The sequence below is a fragment of the Astatotilapia calliptera genome, chromosome 13 (genome assembly GCF_900246225.1).
Source record: "Astatotilapia calliptera chromosome 13, fAstCal1.2, whole genome shotgun sequence".
NCBI classification, from domain to species: Eukaryota; Metazoa; Chordata; class Actinopteri; order Cichliformes; family Cichlidae; genus Astatotilapia; species Astatotilapia calliptera.
This window is the reverse complement of record NC_039314.1, coordinates 23170258-23185181: the sequence shown is the minus strand read 5'-3', so window position 1 is coordinate 23185181 and position 14924 is coordinate 23170258. Positions and strand designations below refer to the sequence as shown.

The window sequence follows — 14924 nt, the reverse complement described above, 5'->3', positions numbered from 1 at the left end:
ATGCAAGCACAGGGAGGCCCAAGCCGTGCAGAGCTTTGGGATAGGGGAAAAATAGAGCACTCCAGATGCACATCTCTTGACTGAAAACTGTTGTTCAAACCAGCAGTTGACCTCCAAAAGCAAAACCAAAGCTATCCCAATGCTGTTTGCAGTAGGAAGCATTTTCCCTAGAAAATAAAAATCTGGCTGAAGTTATGTTTTTTTCTCCCTGTTAGTAGGTCAGAGGGTGAGAAAATGAATTGATTGTGACAGAAAAAAAAGTGGGAGAAGAAGCCAACTTTTGAAATGTACACGTTCAAAGAAAAAAAACAAAAAACTACAATTTACAGTCTACCCATTGCACACTCGTTATGCCAACATGTTAAGATTTTAAGTGTTTGTGTTGCGCTGAAGAAAACTGACCCATCCTGTGCTGTACTGAGACGTATTCAGAAGGGCTCATTGTTAAGCAGAGGCAAAGCCATCTCCACTTACGGTTAAATAAGCTGAGCACACTTTGATTACCTAATATACACATACTGGTTAACAAAAAAAACAAAAAAAAAAAAAAAAACACGCTGCCTGCAGATAAGTCTCTTAAATTGCTATGTCCTTGCACAAATTGTAATCTCACCATTATTCACTCTCAGTTCTAAGCCAAGTCCGTCCAGCCTCTGTTCCTAACATTAAAGTCTTGAAATACTAATGATTCCACCATCATTCATTAGTCAGTGTGAGTGCAGAGCTAATCTTTGCATTGGAGATTGTCTTAAAGATGCACACTGCTCTATGCAAAATGCTTCACAAGAGTAAACCATGTATCAGTTTGCAGCCACAAATTATTTTTCAAAAGACATTTTCTTGGCATTAATTTTTCTATCTATAATTTTATAACAGGAAACAACGATTATCTCCAACAATATAAACACATTCTTAAGTATAAATAAAACTACCACTCTTAATACAAAAAAAGAAAGGAAAATAAAACTGGAGTTGCTTTCCTAGGAGTGACTGGAAGCTTTACCGGTCTGCAAAACTGCGTGCGTAAGCTAAAATGGAGAACAAAAAAAAAAAAATTATTTTGATTTGCTTCTAATATGACTCGTAGTCGAGCAGTTGGAAGCGTCACGAGCCCATTTGTCTGGCATGAATGACTGCTGTGATGATGGGTAATAACTTGGACTGGTTTTCTGGATATGTTCTGGTTGGCACTTCATACCCTACACTTTCTAGTTGTGCTGCAAGTCAAGTGTTAATACACTACACACTTCCCCTCACGAGACAACCATAGATATACTTGTATTTTTTTTCTTCTTTATAAAAAACAAGAACAAAAAATAAATATCAAAAATAACAATTAACAAAAAGAAAAAAAGAAAATGAAAGGATGAAATATGAACAAGCCAACCAGCCTCTTCACCGCATCCCCTTCCCCCCCCTCATCCAAAACCGGAGATGCTCTTGCGAATTACAAATAGATGTCCTTCAGTCTCTTAAAGTGCTACGACCGGGTTATTGAGAGGATTTACAGTTCAATAACACTTCAAAGTTGGCTTCACGAGGCCTGTGTTTTGTTTTGTTTTTTCTCAAAAAGAAAAAGTGGCTTCACAGAGAGAGAGAAAAGAAAGAAAAAAAAAGAGAGAAAGAGAGCGAATACTTCCATTGATTTACACAGAGAGCGTTTTGCCGGACGTCTTGAGCAGATCTTCAGAGATGGTGGAGAAAGCGAGAGTCGAGGACAAAGGGGGGGATTCAGCAAGCGGAGAGCGCTCACACATCCACCACCATCTTTTTGTGTATATCGAGGCCACCAACCACCTGGATGAAAGTGCGAAAGGAAGGAATAGAAAAGAAAATCTTTAATAGAGTGCTGTTAGTGCTGTGGAGGTAAGCATTAAAGTTCACATAGTTTAGTTTTCTTTATAAAGTGCCAATTCACAACAACAGCACCCGAGCTTTATATTTATATGCAAAATTTATGAATAAATTTTGATATGTGCTATGTTCAACAGTAAAAAGCCAAAAGTATTAGAGAAGAAGCTAACAATCAATCATCTCTGATGAACAACATGTGGCAAGAGTGGAAAGGAAGAACTCCCTTTTACCAGGAAGAGACCTGCAACAGAATCCGTCTCAGGTTAAGGCACCCATGCCCAAACAAGACGGCCCCTTAAAAACATTTTGACCTGCACAATAGAAGAACACCAATGTTTGGTACTGCTATTTTTAAAAAGTTGTCATCTTTTTATTACTGCCATTAAAAGGTAACCTGTTATGACCTTATATACTGAGAAAACAACTCAGTGTATTTTTAACTGACTAAAAATAAACATGTTGGTTCAGAGGGTAAACAGATTACTGTACATTACCTGTGAATATACGGCCTTCACCTTATTGTAAAGTGATTTCATATTGGTAACGTTTCATTCACCACATAACCATCAACAAGCATGTCAGTTTCACTATGAGTGACCGCATCAACAACAAGTTCTCGCTGTAACACTGCTGTGGAAATGCCGAAATGTAACAATGGGATCAACGGCATCCTGAGAAAATCTACTAAATTTATTCTCTTATTTTTACACACTTTCTCTTCCGTTGTTACTTTTACACAACAGTGTTGCTAATACTACAAAGCAAGAATAAAATCATGTCATGGAGCCTTTTCCTTGAACCTTGAAGTGTTTGAGCTGCACTGCTTCGGTAAGAAAAAAAAAAACTGATCTAATACTCTCCTGCACCACTCTGAAAATACACTCCCACGAGGACAGAGCCATTTTAGTTCATGGCTCCAGAGATATAGCTGTCAAATGTGGGGCTCATGTCTGTCAGTTGGAAGTGGAGTCTTTCATTTTAGAATATGTCTCAGAGCAAAGCCATTTCCACTGGGGTCCGACAACAGACGAGTCGGTGTATCACACTTTTCAACAAGATGACACTAATTGTATTGAGAGAACTTCATTTGCATCTGTGATCTTAAATTAGATAATTACAGCCACATACTTTCTAGTTAGTTTATGCATATCAGTACGACAGCAATGAGAATATTGATCTGGGTCAGCGCTTTTACAAACCAAATAACGCTCATCACTGCCGACCTTAAATTTGCTGGATGACACAGATCCTCCTACAAATGCCGTAAGTACACACCAGGCTATGTTTACAGCCCTTGACACCACATTTCAACAAGGAAGTGTGAAACTGAAACCCAATGCCGTTGAGCCTAAGCAAAAAGTGTTTGTGTTTCCAGAGTTTTCCGCCCCTTTGACATTTGCTTCCAACATACTAGGCTGCATCAGCACAAATGTCACCACCCCAAAATACCCCAGGAGGGCTTTGACTTACTGCACAGAACTCTTCAAAGGATATCCTGCCGTCTCCGTCCTTGTCTGCATTGATAATGGTCTTGTCCACGATCTGCTGGAGCTGCGTGTCCTTCAGGTTGTTGCCTACCATCATCTTCAGAACCTGGAAGAGCTCGCCATTGGAGATGTAGCCATCCTTGTCCATGTCATAGATCCTAAAAGCAACTGTGGTGCAGGGAGTGGCATGGGGAGGGGAGGGAGCAGAAGCACAGGTAGTTGGAAGTCTAAACCAATCAGCCTTTATTATATATAGTCTTTAACTCTTCTTTAATATTTAAATGGTTGTTTTTTTCCCTTTTTTTAAAAAAGAAAACTTGACTAGCTCATGAAAGGTGACCCAAAAGGTTAACACTGTGCACTATAAAGGACATACTACCCCAAGGGAATTTGTGTTGCAGCAGCAAGGTGACGTGAGACAAACAGAAGAGGGGAGTCACAGGGGACAAAGCCCCTGACTGGTTTTACTCCCAAAGCAACAAAACAAATGGATGTGCTTGAGGATAAGAAACTTGTTCTACTACCCATGGCTACATGTGACTTAAGCGAAGAAGCAGCTTTACTTACATCGAAGCTTCTGCTCTTTGTCCCCCTTAACGCTGAACTGTGAAACACCCTCGATAAACTCTGTGAGAAAAGAGAACAGAACAGCAATCAGTGCTGTAGGTTTACAGCTAAACCAGGCTTCCCACACAGTCCTGACTTCAACATGGCATTTTAGAAACATCTCGATTTTATGGAATTTGCTCTTTAAATAGTATATTAAGAAAAACTTACACAATACAGAAGCATAACAACATCAAGTTTATTATCAAAACACAGAAGAGCTCATTTATAGACAAAGACATACACTGTTCTGAACTGTTCATTTGTTAAACTTGAACTTTATGATGATAATTCTTTTCATTAACTCTCTCTCTATATATGTTTTTTTTTTCTTTTTTTGTGGAAAGTGTTACTACTGTACAGAAGAATGTCCAGGTTGCAAAGTCCACAGATATCGAACCTGGGCTATTTTTAAGCCTGCACTATGACTGAATTTCCAAGATAGTGGCACATTTGTAAACATGCAGACCAATAAAAGCAATCCTTATCTTTATGCAATAGGGGCAATTCCCCATCATGTGTGAATGACGTGTTCAGAATGTGGACTTTGTGCCCCATTGAAATGCAAATGACCTTAAAAGCAGGTGGCAGAATATTTTAATGGACTGGAAACAAAATAAAATAAATGGTTTTAGCATTGAAAACCAGCAACAGGTCTTATTAGTGGAACAGGATGCTGGATTCTACAAGACGGAGAGGAGCTGAATGAGCTTGTTGGATTCAAGGAACTTTATTCAGTCTTGTTTTGTTTTTTTTAGATGTGGCACATAATATGGCACACATTGTAGTATTTCTTTGAAGAAATACTACAATGTGTGCCATATTTGCAGTGGTATTACTCTTAGTTATTGTACTGGCTGACCCAAGCTATGTACTGTAGGCTATTTCGCACATATCTTTAGGAAGCCTGGATGCTACTGCTTTACATAATGGTGAAATATGAATAGTCACTATCAAAAATGAATTTGCAGCACGTCTCCTCCTATGTTGTTGCTTTTTTTGGCTCACTGCACACCAGGCCCCCTGTAGCAGGCAGTATCTATTGATTCCATGTGTTTAGGTATGAGAGTAATACTTAAACCATGAGTAAACTAGAAGAATGAAAGCAAAGCAAACTTCCACTTAAGAACCAGGTTTGTTGCTGAAGTCACAAATGTGTAAAGGATTTTTTTTACTGTTAGTCAAATCCCCACAAGCAGACAGCTTTATTGCATACCTTTAAAGTCCACTTCTCCATTCCCATCTGTGTCGAATATGTCGATAACCCTTTGCACCAGTGGGTTCTGTTGCAGCTCTGGCAGCGACATGAACTCCTCCACGCTGAGTGAGCCAGAGTTATCTAGGTCGAGTTTCTTAAACCTCTTCCCTAGCCTCTTAATCTCATCAGCATCGACTGGACAAAAAGAAAAAGCAAGAGAAGACATGGGTGAGACATTGTCTTTCAAGACATTTAGCTGATGGCATTTTCTATCTTGTTAGATAATGAAAATTATGAGCAAACAACCACAAGTGTGCACGTGTCAAGTGCCTGACAGGCCCAAGTTCTATACAAGAGCATGAGGGGAAAAAACAGCTAAAAAGTGACAATGACAAATGCATAGTGCACTGTGCACCTGCAACAACATTAGCCCAAGACTGAGCAAACAAAACCAAACAAAGAGCAATAAATCAAACACACAAAAACACTAAGTCAGAGGATATTTATGCTACCAAATAAATATCATTATAAATCTCCGCATGAAATGTAGTCATAGATTTTGATGGTCACCACTTGTAACTAGGTCAAGGACACTACTTCTAGCCTGCAGAGGCCTGGACTACCTGCTACTAGCTGCAGACCCACAGTAAGCATGGTACAATTTGTTCTGCTCTTTTCTAGCCATACCTGAAATAGATGCAACTACAAAACAAAGCTCCATTTGGTAGCAAACCTAACATGAAGCAAACTGCTCCTGCTCTGAAAACACTGCCATGGATGTAGATGTTTTTTAAAAAATGAGTAAAAGGCAGAGAAATGAGAGCTGACAAGAAAGAGTGGAGGAGGGAGTAACAGAGGAGTTATCAGAAGAGCGACACAGAGACGAGTACATAAATATAACTTACAGCCTTTGTTGTCTACTTGTGCTTTTTTATCATAAGGGGTCTGGTGGATCTTTTCTTCCCTTGCCATGAGAAATAGTCTCCACTCCCCGGCCAGTATACTGAGCAATGGTAGTAGTAATCCACAAGCAATCACAAATCCAGTTGTTAATTACTATATAAGCTCATTCACAGAGAGTCAGGTGATCATACTGGCCAACCACAAACTACTACTACTTTACCCACTTTAATATGAGTGCTAAATGGCACAGGGTGTCTATTAAACTTCACAAACAGCTAACAGAAGGAAGAGTCACAATCAAGAGGTGTGACAAAGGTTATGAACTTATTCTAGTCACGATCAGGTTTAATTTCCTCCACAAGGCCATCCAGTTTAGTTAAATGGCAAAGATAAGATCGACTTAGGAAGAACAAGCTTTGTGGTGGTAACTGTAAGGAGTTACAGTTGGAATTTCTTGTAATTCTTGATGTGAGCACAGTTAGTGAAATGTAATAACCACTAAAGATACAACTGTCATCAGAAGAGTAAGAACCTGCATTCAAACTGACGCAATGTAGGGAACATACACATCTCATATTTTGGCTACGAAGCTCTAAATGCACATGTGAATGTCTGGATTCTTACAGGATGTTATCCTATTGTTCCGCTTTCTATTATACGATGCAAAGAGAGAGACGGAGAGAGACGGGTGTGGGTTGTGTTTTGGGTTTCAGAGCTCGAACACGCTGTGCTACATCAGCTCGATGACTAATCAGAGTGCGAGTGTGGTGGAGGAGTAGGGGAGGAATAAAGGAGTGAGAGAAAGACAGATTGAGAAAGTTGGAAAGGACATGACCACAGCAGCAGCCACTGCTGGTTGCAAGCAAAGCTTTACGTGAAGAAAAACAATACACTGTTGAAATCCACTTTATAAATATTCTTTATGGGTCCCTGCAGCATGTGTATCTCATCATCATGATAAATGAAAAAATTCATCTAGACCAACACCGTGAGCCAATAAGTTTTGATTTAATGCTCCTCTATTGACCGTTAGTGATTCTGTGTTCTTTCTAATAATAAAACACATGACAGTCACATGATCACAAATTGAATTTTTATAGCACCTTCAAGCCAATAAAATTCAAAGGGCACTGAGAGAACAGTAACAACATTGTATATTGTAAATGACTCAACTACAGAACTCTGTTCATTGGTCCTTGGAAATAAAATATAAAATCGCATGTCAAATTTCCCAGGAGACTAAAAATATGTACAAATCCATTCAAAGCACTTAGAATGTCTCCAAATAAAGGCCGTCTCCAAAGCACAGTGCAATATGCTTGCCATATGGTGTACTACAAAGCTGGAACAATAAGCAGATCAATTAATTAGTCAGTTGTGCCAATTAATCGTGAGCAATCTCATTACAGCTTTCAGCATCTTTACTATTACACTGTTAATAAACTATCCATGTGCTGTGTAAGTATGTGTACATTTAAATTAATGATGTCAAAGCCACTCTGATTTTCCCCTGTTTAACAAATCAAGACGTTAGTCTGCATCAAATATCCACGACATCTGAAAACCCAGATTTATTTCTAATGAGAGGTCAGCGGTTCACTTCACTTATATGTTCCCGATATGACAAATCTACACACAAGAACACATTCACAAGCTGATAAAGACCACAGGGTGTCTGTGTCTACCAGGCACGAGTTATCAGAGGCGAGCACACGGCTGTCCTGCGACACAAAACACTTCCTTATCAGCGGCCTCCTGTTTCCTGTGCCCAGCAGATGACACCATCTTAGCTCATAACCATTTAGCCCGTGAAGGGGTATCAATGCTACAGATAGGCACCATATTGTGTTAGTACGGTAAATCAAAGCCATGTTTGAGATAATCTGTCACACAGCCGGACAGGTCTTTTTTCAGGGTGTTAAATCTTAGTATAGATACTTCTGACACACATCCAATAGATCTTGAACACTCCACGTTCTCCAAATTAGATCAAAACCAATAGCAAAGAATAACTCCGGGCAGCCCTCTCTATTAGTTCATCAGTAACTTTAAAAATACAGAGCACTTGTCACCAAATATCAGACTGTCAATTTTAGAGTTTAATGATGGGTGAAGTAGGGAGTGTTGAATCTGCATGAAAATTTAAACACATCAATTTAAAAAAAAAAAAAAAAAAAAATCATCGCACAAAAACAACACTACAAATGCTTTATTTTCTCTACGATAAAAGAACAGGTATGTTTACAGGTGCAGGCTGCAGCCTGACTGCTCATTAGTTTGTCATCTCTTGAAGTTCAGGGTCTGGCTGCTGGGCTGGGGTCAGAATTCACTCAGCTTTAACATCATACTGGGGTCTTATCTAGCTCAGTGTTAGCATGCTCTCTGCGTGCAAAGAGCCAAAGTTATGTGTACATAATGCAGCCGTTTCCATCCTGGATGAAGTTTGCACACCACTCTCTCATCCTTTTGTGCAATAAAAATAAACATAATGGCCATATCCACGCTGCAGACTCTGCCACTATTTTCCTCCTTTGGCACACAAACAGAAATCAGCTGACTACAGTGCAAGTGGAGGTGGAACCAATAAAAAGGATCGTTAGGCACTCAAACTAACAATTCCAAGAAATTGAACTACTGGGAATTGGCTCTTGTAGAGAACCAGTTCTCGATTCCCATTCCTATTCTTAACAGAAATCTTGTTAAACAATCTGCTTTTTAAAAGGGTCCACAGAATCAACTAGTTGTATTTGTAGTGGCACACTGTTCCAAAGGCTGGTGTCACACTGAAAGGCGCCTCCGGTCGTTAGTCATGTGCAAAGAAGAACTAAAACTTTGCAGCAACTGTGTGATGCAGTTGAATCTATGCCATTTAAGGCAGTTCTGAAGGCAAAAGGAGGACCTCAATAAAAAGAATAATAATTACTTGCCTCAGAATTCCATACTCAGCTTTGTAAGGACAAGGAAAAACCGTTCACAAAACCGTAACCTCAAAGTAACTCCCTGTCTCTGTTTAAGTTCCGTTTTGTGCTACAAAGTCAGGTTAGTAGGATAAGCTGGATGCAGTTCTGATGAAAAAGTACTGTGACATTTACAACACATAAACTTTGGCGCAGCCGCTAAGCAGGGAACATCTTAACACTGGATCCAGATCCCTTGTTGCTGTCAGGACCTGCCGAGTGAGTAGGTCCATGTATTATTCATGGAAGCAAGGACATCGGCCTTCCTTTTCCAGTGTCACACCAACAAGCCCCATGTCTGCTAGATTCACACACAGAGGGGAACCTACAGAGCCAAAATTAAAAATGTAAAAACATATTGGTTTGACTTATCCAACATATGGGTCCATCTGCTATGGTCAAGTGGTAGATTCCTGAAATCATATGGGAGCTGGAGGTTTAGCAGCTGATGAACAAACAAACAAGGTTCGTCAATTTAACTATTCTTATCTCATGTTCTTACACAAACTCATTCTAGTATGATTAAAAGTGAGCGCAGTGAAGAAAGTTGAATTTCTGAGCTTTACAAACAGCCTCTCTCCATTACAGAAGCTAAAAACCTTAAAATGTGGCACAATGATGTGTACCAAATCTAGCTGCAAATGAGGCATAGTTTGCGTACGACAGCAACAACAACTGATTCCCAAAAAGGCTGGAACAAACTGTGACTGGCAGTGGTCACATCCAGCCTGAAATGACCACGCTGGATGGGAAAGCGTCCTAGGTGTGAGAGCCACCATGATAAGATGAAATGTTCTTGGATTTTATTTATTTATTTTTTTTAAATTGCAACAACACCTGTAATTACCATCAACGAGAAAAGTGAGAAGTAATGTTGCAGAATAAACGATTGAGATAAGATAATACACCATACATTTCCTGAATGGGTTGGCACATCTTACTCGATTTCACACAAAACAGGATGCTGTTGAGCGACTGGCTATTAAAGCGTGTGATAAAACCTTCAACCTTCACTTTTGCTATTCACTTGCCTTCTTCGCGACCTTTGGTTGTATAGGGAAAAGAAAGAGTCATGCATCTAAGCCCAACATCAGACCTGCATGTTAAAGCCTGTCTTTGGCAGCAGAGAAACACAACAAGGTGGGTGATGTTGAAAACTCGCATTCAAACACGTACATCTGCTGTGGATTAAGGTGTAGTGGAGCTACATGTTTGCTATGATGACAGTGTCTAGTAGATTACTTTATACATTAGTTCATATACAGCACACCTTTGACAACAAGATGATTTCACTATGGCATTTTTACACTTTACAGAAATTGATAGGGATGGTTTGAAAATGACACGTCTGTGCTTACCTTTACATTTATTTCGAGCAGAATAATATACTGTTGGATGCATTTTCATGTAAAGGAAGTTTAACTGAAATATTATCAAAAATGTTTTCCTATGTAAAGAAAAATGCTTTTCTGAGGTCTCCATAGTCACAGAGGATCCTCACACTGCTTTGCTAATGAGCATCTCTGAGGGAGACCCAATGTAACTGTGAGATGATTATGATAATCTCATATACTCCACCACACAGCACACACACACTTACTTCCATAAACGCTGTATGCACCCTTAACTGTGTTACTAGGCAACTGGAACCCGTTAGCCCCCTAAAGTAGCCCACACACAGACACACAAACAGACACACACACACACGAATATTTAAATAATTGTTCGGGAGGTGTATGCATGAAAACACATGCATATGTAGATGTCATCAGCCTTTGAGGGCACACAGGAGGCTAACATACATAAGCATTACTTAACAAAAAATAAATAAATCTGCTAAGGTCGGCCAAATGGTCCTCCTTCTGGTCTACAGCACACAGCTCGTCCTCCATGGCCTCCTGTACGGTTAGTGGCATTCTTGAGGTATGTGTGTATTTGTGCGTGTCAAACATTGTTAAATTCACAGCGCGCATATCACGAGTCATCTGAAAATGCAAATTCAGCCGATAAAAGAATAAATCTAAAGCAACAAAGGGTACTTTTTATATGAAACTGTCTATCAGAGTAGCTGCACAAAAGGTTGGTCTGATCACAAACTAAATGCTCTACCTAACTGTAACAAGATAGCAGTCAGACAGCGGCACAGCTGTGTGAAATGGAAATCTGCTAAGTGCGACTGGCTTCTCCACCCCATTTTTGTTTAATTATAAAAAACACAATGTTCCCAAAATATCACTAATGAGTGTGTCCTCTTAAGCATGCTCGGCCCTAAAAACGGCTCACCCTGCACATTAATGGAGACATGTGACTCCATTAACGCAGCTAACCTGAAACGAGGCAAACGGGGCAGGGGAGGGATGCAGAGTGAAAATTCAGTTGACATGTTAGTGAGGATCACAGTGCACATTCTGCCATATACAGCTGTCAAGGCACACAAGGTGAGGTGTGAGGGTTCGCAAATATGAAAAGGTCGCATGCACAGCTCAATAATAACACTCGACACTGGATGAAATATCACACTGTCCCCCAATAAGGGGCTGTTGTGAGCCAACGAGGGTGTAAAATCCAGAGAACATATTGAAAGACAAGATTACTGCTGAAGGGATAACAGGACTGCAGACCAATCTAGAGATTGGGAGTTTTAAACTCATGGGAAGGTAACATTGGGTGGGGAAGGCGAAAAAAACAAAAATTCCGCTTGAATTCTGACGATCCTCCTGCATTGCATGCCCAATACTACAGACGCAGTAACAAATTCTCTTGATCAAGACCATATTTCATATCTGCTATCCTGCCTTTTAAACAGGGAGGGGCCATATGGATGAAAAACCCTCTCTGTCATTTTTGATTGAGCGGTGTTGCATGACGTATACAGCCTGGCAGCATTTTGGTGGGTGATGTGATCAGTTGTAAGGTTGAAGTTAAAGCCACATGCAGGATGTCACAAGCTGTTTCTTAGGACAGACTGTCAAAATTCAAACACAGGATTTTCCTCCCTGTTTGAAAATGTATTAGCTCCCTCTATGTTGCAGAAGTGCTGCCAACTGTTACTCTTCACATTTGTTTACCTCCCTCTCAATCTCTGTGCACACGTGTACTGTATTTTAATACCGCAGAATTCCCAGTTAGGGAGCTCTCACTGACATTGTTTCAGTTTCTCTAATTAGATACATAACATTGCATTTATTACATAAATAGCAACCATTTATTACATATGTGCTAAACCTTTGATTTACATGCAAAATGTTGGCTCTGAGAAAGTTAGCTGATATGCACAGTTACTCACTCCTATGTCAACACCCATGTGGTCAGCTAAATGTAATTCAACTCAGGTTGTGTTTAGACTAAAATTTGAGCACAGCAGCCAGTTTAAAGCAGTGTGATGGAGTAGGCAGTAGGCAAGACTTCTGGTTTATCTGTCAAAATTTTAAAAATTTAGTCCAATTTTTGCACTAAATAAAAAAAAAAAAAGCACACACAAAAAAAAAATACAGTGTTTCTCTCACACTGCGTTAGTCTTATCTCATTTAGACAGCAGGTGTGAGAAGGCTATACAGCTGAGAGCTGCAGCACTCTGTGCATTAGGCTGATTTATCTGGCTGCACCAACAATGTACAGCTTGCCTGCATGAACCAAACTGAGGACGAGGACAGGGCAAAGCATTGATGGTGTTTATTTATAGCCGTTCTGTCATGAGAAAACCCCCAACTCACCCCACTACCCCCCACCGACAGAGGCTCAGGCTCCCACCCTCAGGGAAACCCCTAGCAACAAGGAACTCCAGCAAGTCGCCCGCCATTTATTTTTGGCGGCTGCAGACAGACCTGCAATGGTTTCAAACTCGCTGCTGCGTTTCTCTGAGAGCATGAAGCGTTGAGGGGGGTTTCATGGTTATGTGTGTGTGTGTGTGGGGTGAACAGAGTGGCGGAACAGAGTGGGCGCGTGCATATACTTTAGCAGAGTGTACTGCAAAAGGATGTGTGAGGAGGTGTGTGTCCGTGTGGTTTGTCTAATTACACACTGCACACTGTTACAAGTAGGCCATTAAATTCTGCCTGATCTAAGCTCGCTTAAGCCAGCAGTGGTGAGACACTGCATTGAAAAGAGGCTACAGGCCTTTCAGAAATTCATCCTCCAGCACAGAAAATAGAGACAAAAATCATGTCAGGCTGAAATGCAACACACAAATATCTCAGTAATGTCTGCAAAGTAGGCTAAATGATTAGCAGCAAGTCGAAGCCACATGCTAGATGGCACAATTATTCCCATAATTACTGACATCTACTGTTCACTTGACTCGAGCCCTTTAGGTCAGCCAGAGTCCCTATTAATGTTGCTGTACTTTCTTCATGTGGCATTTCAACAAAAAACTCAGTTAACACAAGCCTTCAAATACAAGAGGTGCATTTTTCTTCGACTAGCCCTGCTTCTCATGTTGCAGGGCGAGTTTTGATCAATGTGGCCAGGGAGGGGCGAGTGGGATTGTGCATGGAACGTGACCCGATTTCACAATCCATCTTATCAGTGCGACACATGGAGAAAAATTCATGTTGATGTTCCACACAAACAGAGTTAGAAAGTGTCTGATGGCAGGTGCGAGTGAGCGGGCATCAGTCTCACGGTGGGGCAGTAAAGGTGCAGCAGGATGAATTTCTCTGACCAGAGGGCCAGAGCTAATTTCTTAGCAGCCAGTCAAGTGCCTGCCTGTCCAAGCACTTGATGAGCTGAACAGCTGCTCTGTCAGTGCAGGGTGAGACAGAGAGAAGACAGCGAGTGAAGGACCGAGAGAGGAAAAAATAAAATAACAAATAAAAAGGAAAAATAGAAGGATCCTGAACTAAGAAATAAGTTGGATAGCAAATTTTACAATAATAACAGAAGCAAATATATTCTAACATAATAATAATAATAATAAAAAAAAAAAAAAAACAATGCCTAATATATAGGAGGAAATCATCATTCTCTTTCCTAAATTCCCACATGTCTGCATATTATGTGTATCTGTACACATATAAAACAGTTTTGTCATTACTAATTACTTTGAACTGACAGTTGGTCACACAGATTTTGGTGATCTAGGAAGCACTTATATACACGTCCCACCTAAAATGTTTTTGGCTGAAACAAGCAGTAGCTAGCTAGCTGTACTCAATCATTGCTATATCACTGATGTATGCATATGGTCAGATCTAGAACAGGCCTTAAATGTGGGAGGTCACCCAAGTTTAATTTTGGCTCATGTCTGTGTAACCATGACACAAATGGAGCCATCGGAGCAATAGGAGAAACACATCCGGGTATTGCATTCTCAATTTGGCATTTCTTGTCAGTGTTTGTATTTGATGCCTAAGTAACGCATTTAAAAACAAACAGCAAATAGGATTGATAACATTTAAAGAGAAGGTGAAAGACAATTAGACAGTGGTGACCAGGAAAAATGTAGCTAAAGAGAGACAAAGACAAGGACAGGGAAGCTGTTAATATCCTGGACTGAATACAGAGTTCCTTTATGGGTTCATTACAGGGTCATGCATCAGCCAAAATTCATCTCCCTCATTATGGTGGTATAATCCTGGGGAAGGAATGGCTGGAAGGCCCGGCAGGCCAAGGTCCCGTTCCCCACAATGTTACAGTAGGACAGTCTAAGTATGGAAAAGCCACAGTCCACACGCACTGTGGCATTAAAAATATAAAAAATATTCAAAATGTCATTTTGAATATTTTTATGCGTATGTTTGTCATGGTAAGCATGCTATGCAAATATAATTATAATAAAATAGCAAATTAACTTTAAAACAAATTAACTCATAATTTGCAACTTAAACATAAAGCAAGCAAATCGTCTGTTTTTGCAAAGTCATCCCCAGCTGCAATACTTGCAAATTAATAAAATCCCTGTGCATGTTCCTTGAATATGAA

General features: G+C 40.1%; 1 protein-coding gene across 2 annotated transcripts in view; it reads right to left on the bottom strand.

The window, feature by feature from the left end:
• Positions 1-212: 212 nt before the first annotated feature.
• LOC113034593 (calcineurin subunit B type 1) overlaps positions 213-14924 on the bottom strand; it is a 30175-nt gene continuing 15463 nt past the window's right edge. Inside the window, exons 1-5 of one of the 2 annotated variants that reach the window (XM_026189286.1) lie at positions 6051-6163; positions 5164-5340; positions 3909-3968; positions 3325-3509; positions 213-1797 (exon numbers count right to left, since the gene is read on the bottom strand). In XM_026189286.1, coding sequence (XP_026045071.1) covers positions 1750-1797; positions 3325-3509; positions 3909-3968; positions 5164-5340; positions 6051-6117 — 537 coding nt within the window. In that variant the 5' untranslated portion in view covers positions 6118-6163 and the 3' untranslated portion in view covers positions 213-1749. Of the gene's footprint in view, positions 1798-3324; positions 3510-3908; positions 3969-5163; positions 5341-6050; positions 6164-14924 lie in introns of those variants that run through there. The other variant, XM_026189284.1, reaches the window with a different exon arrangement.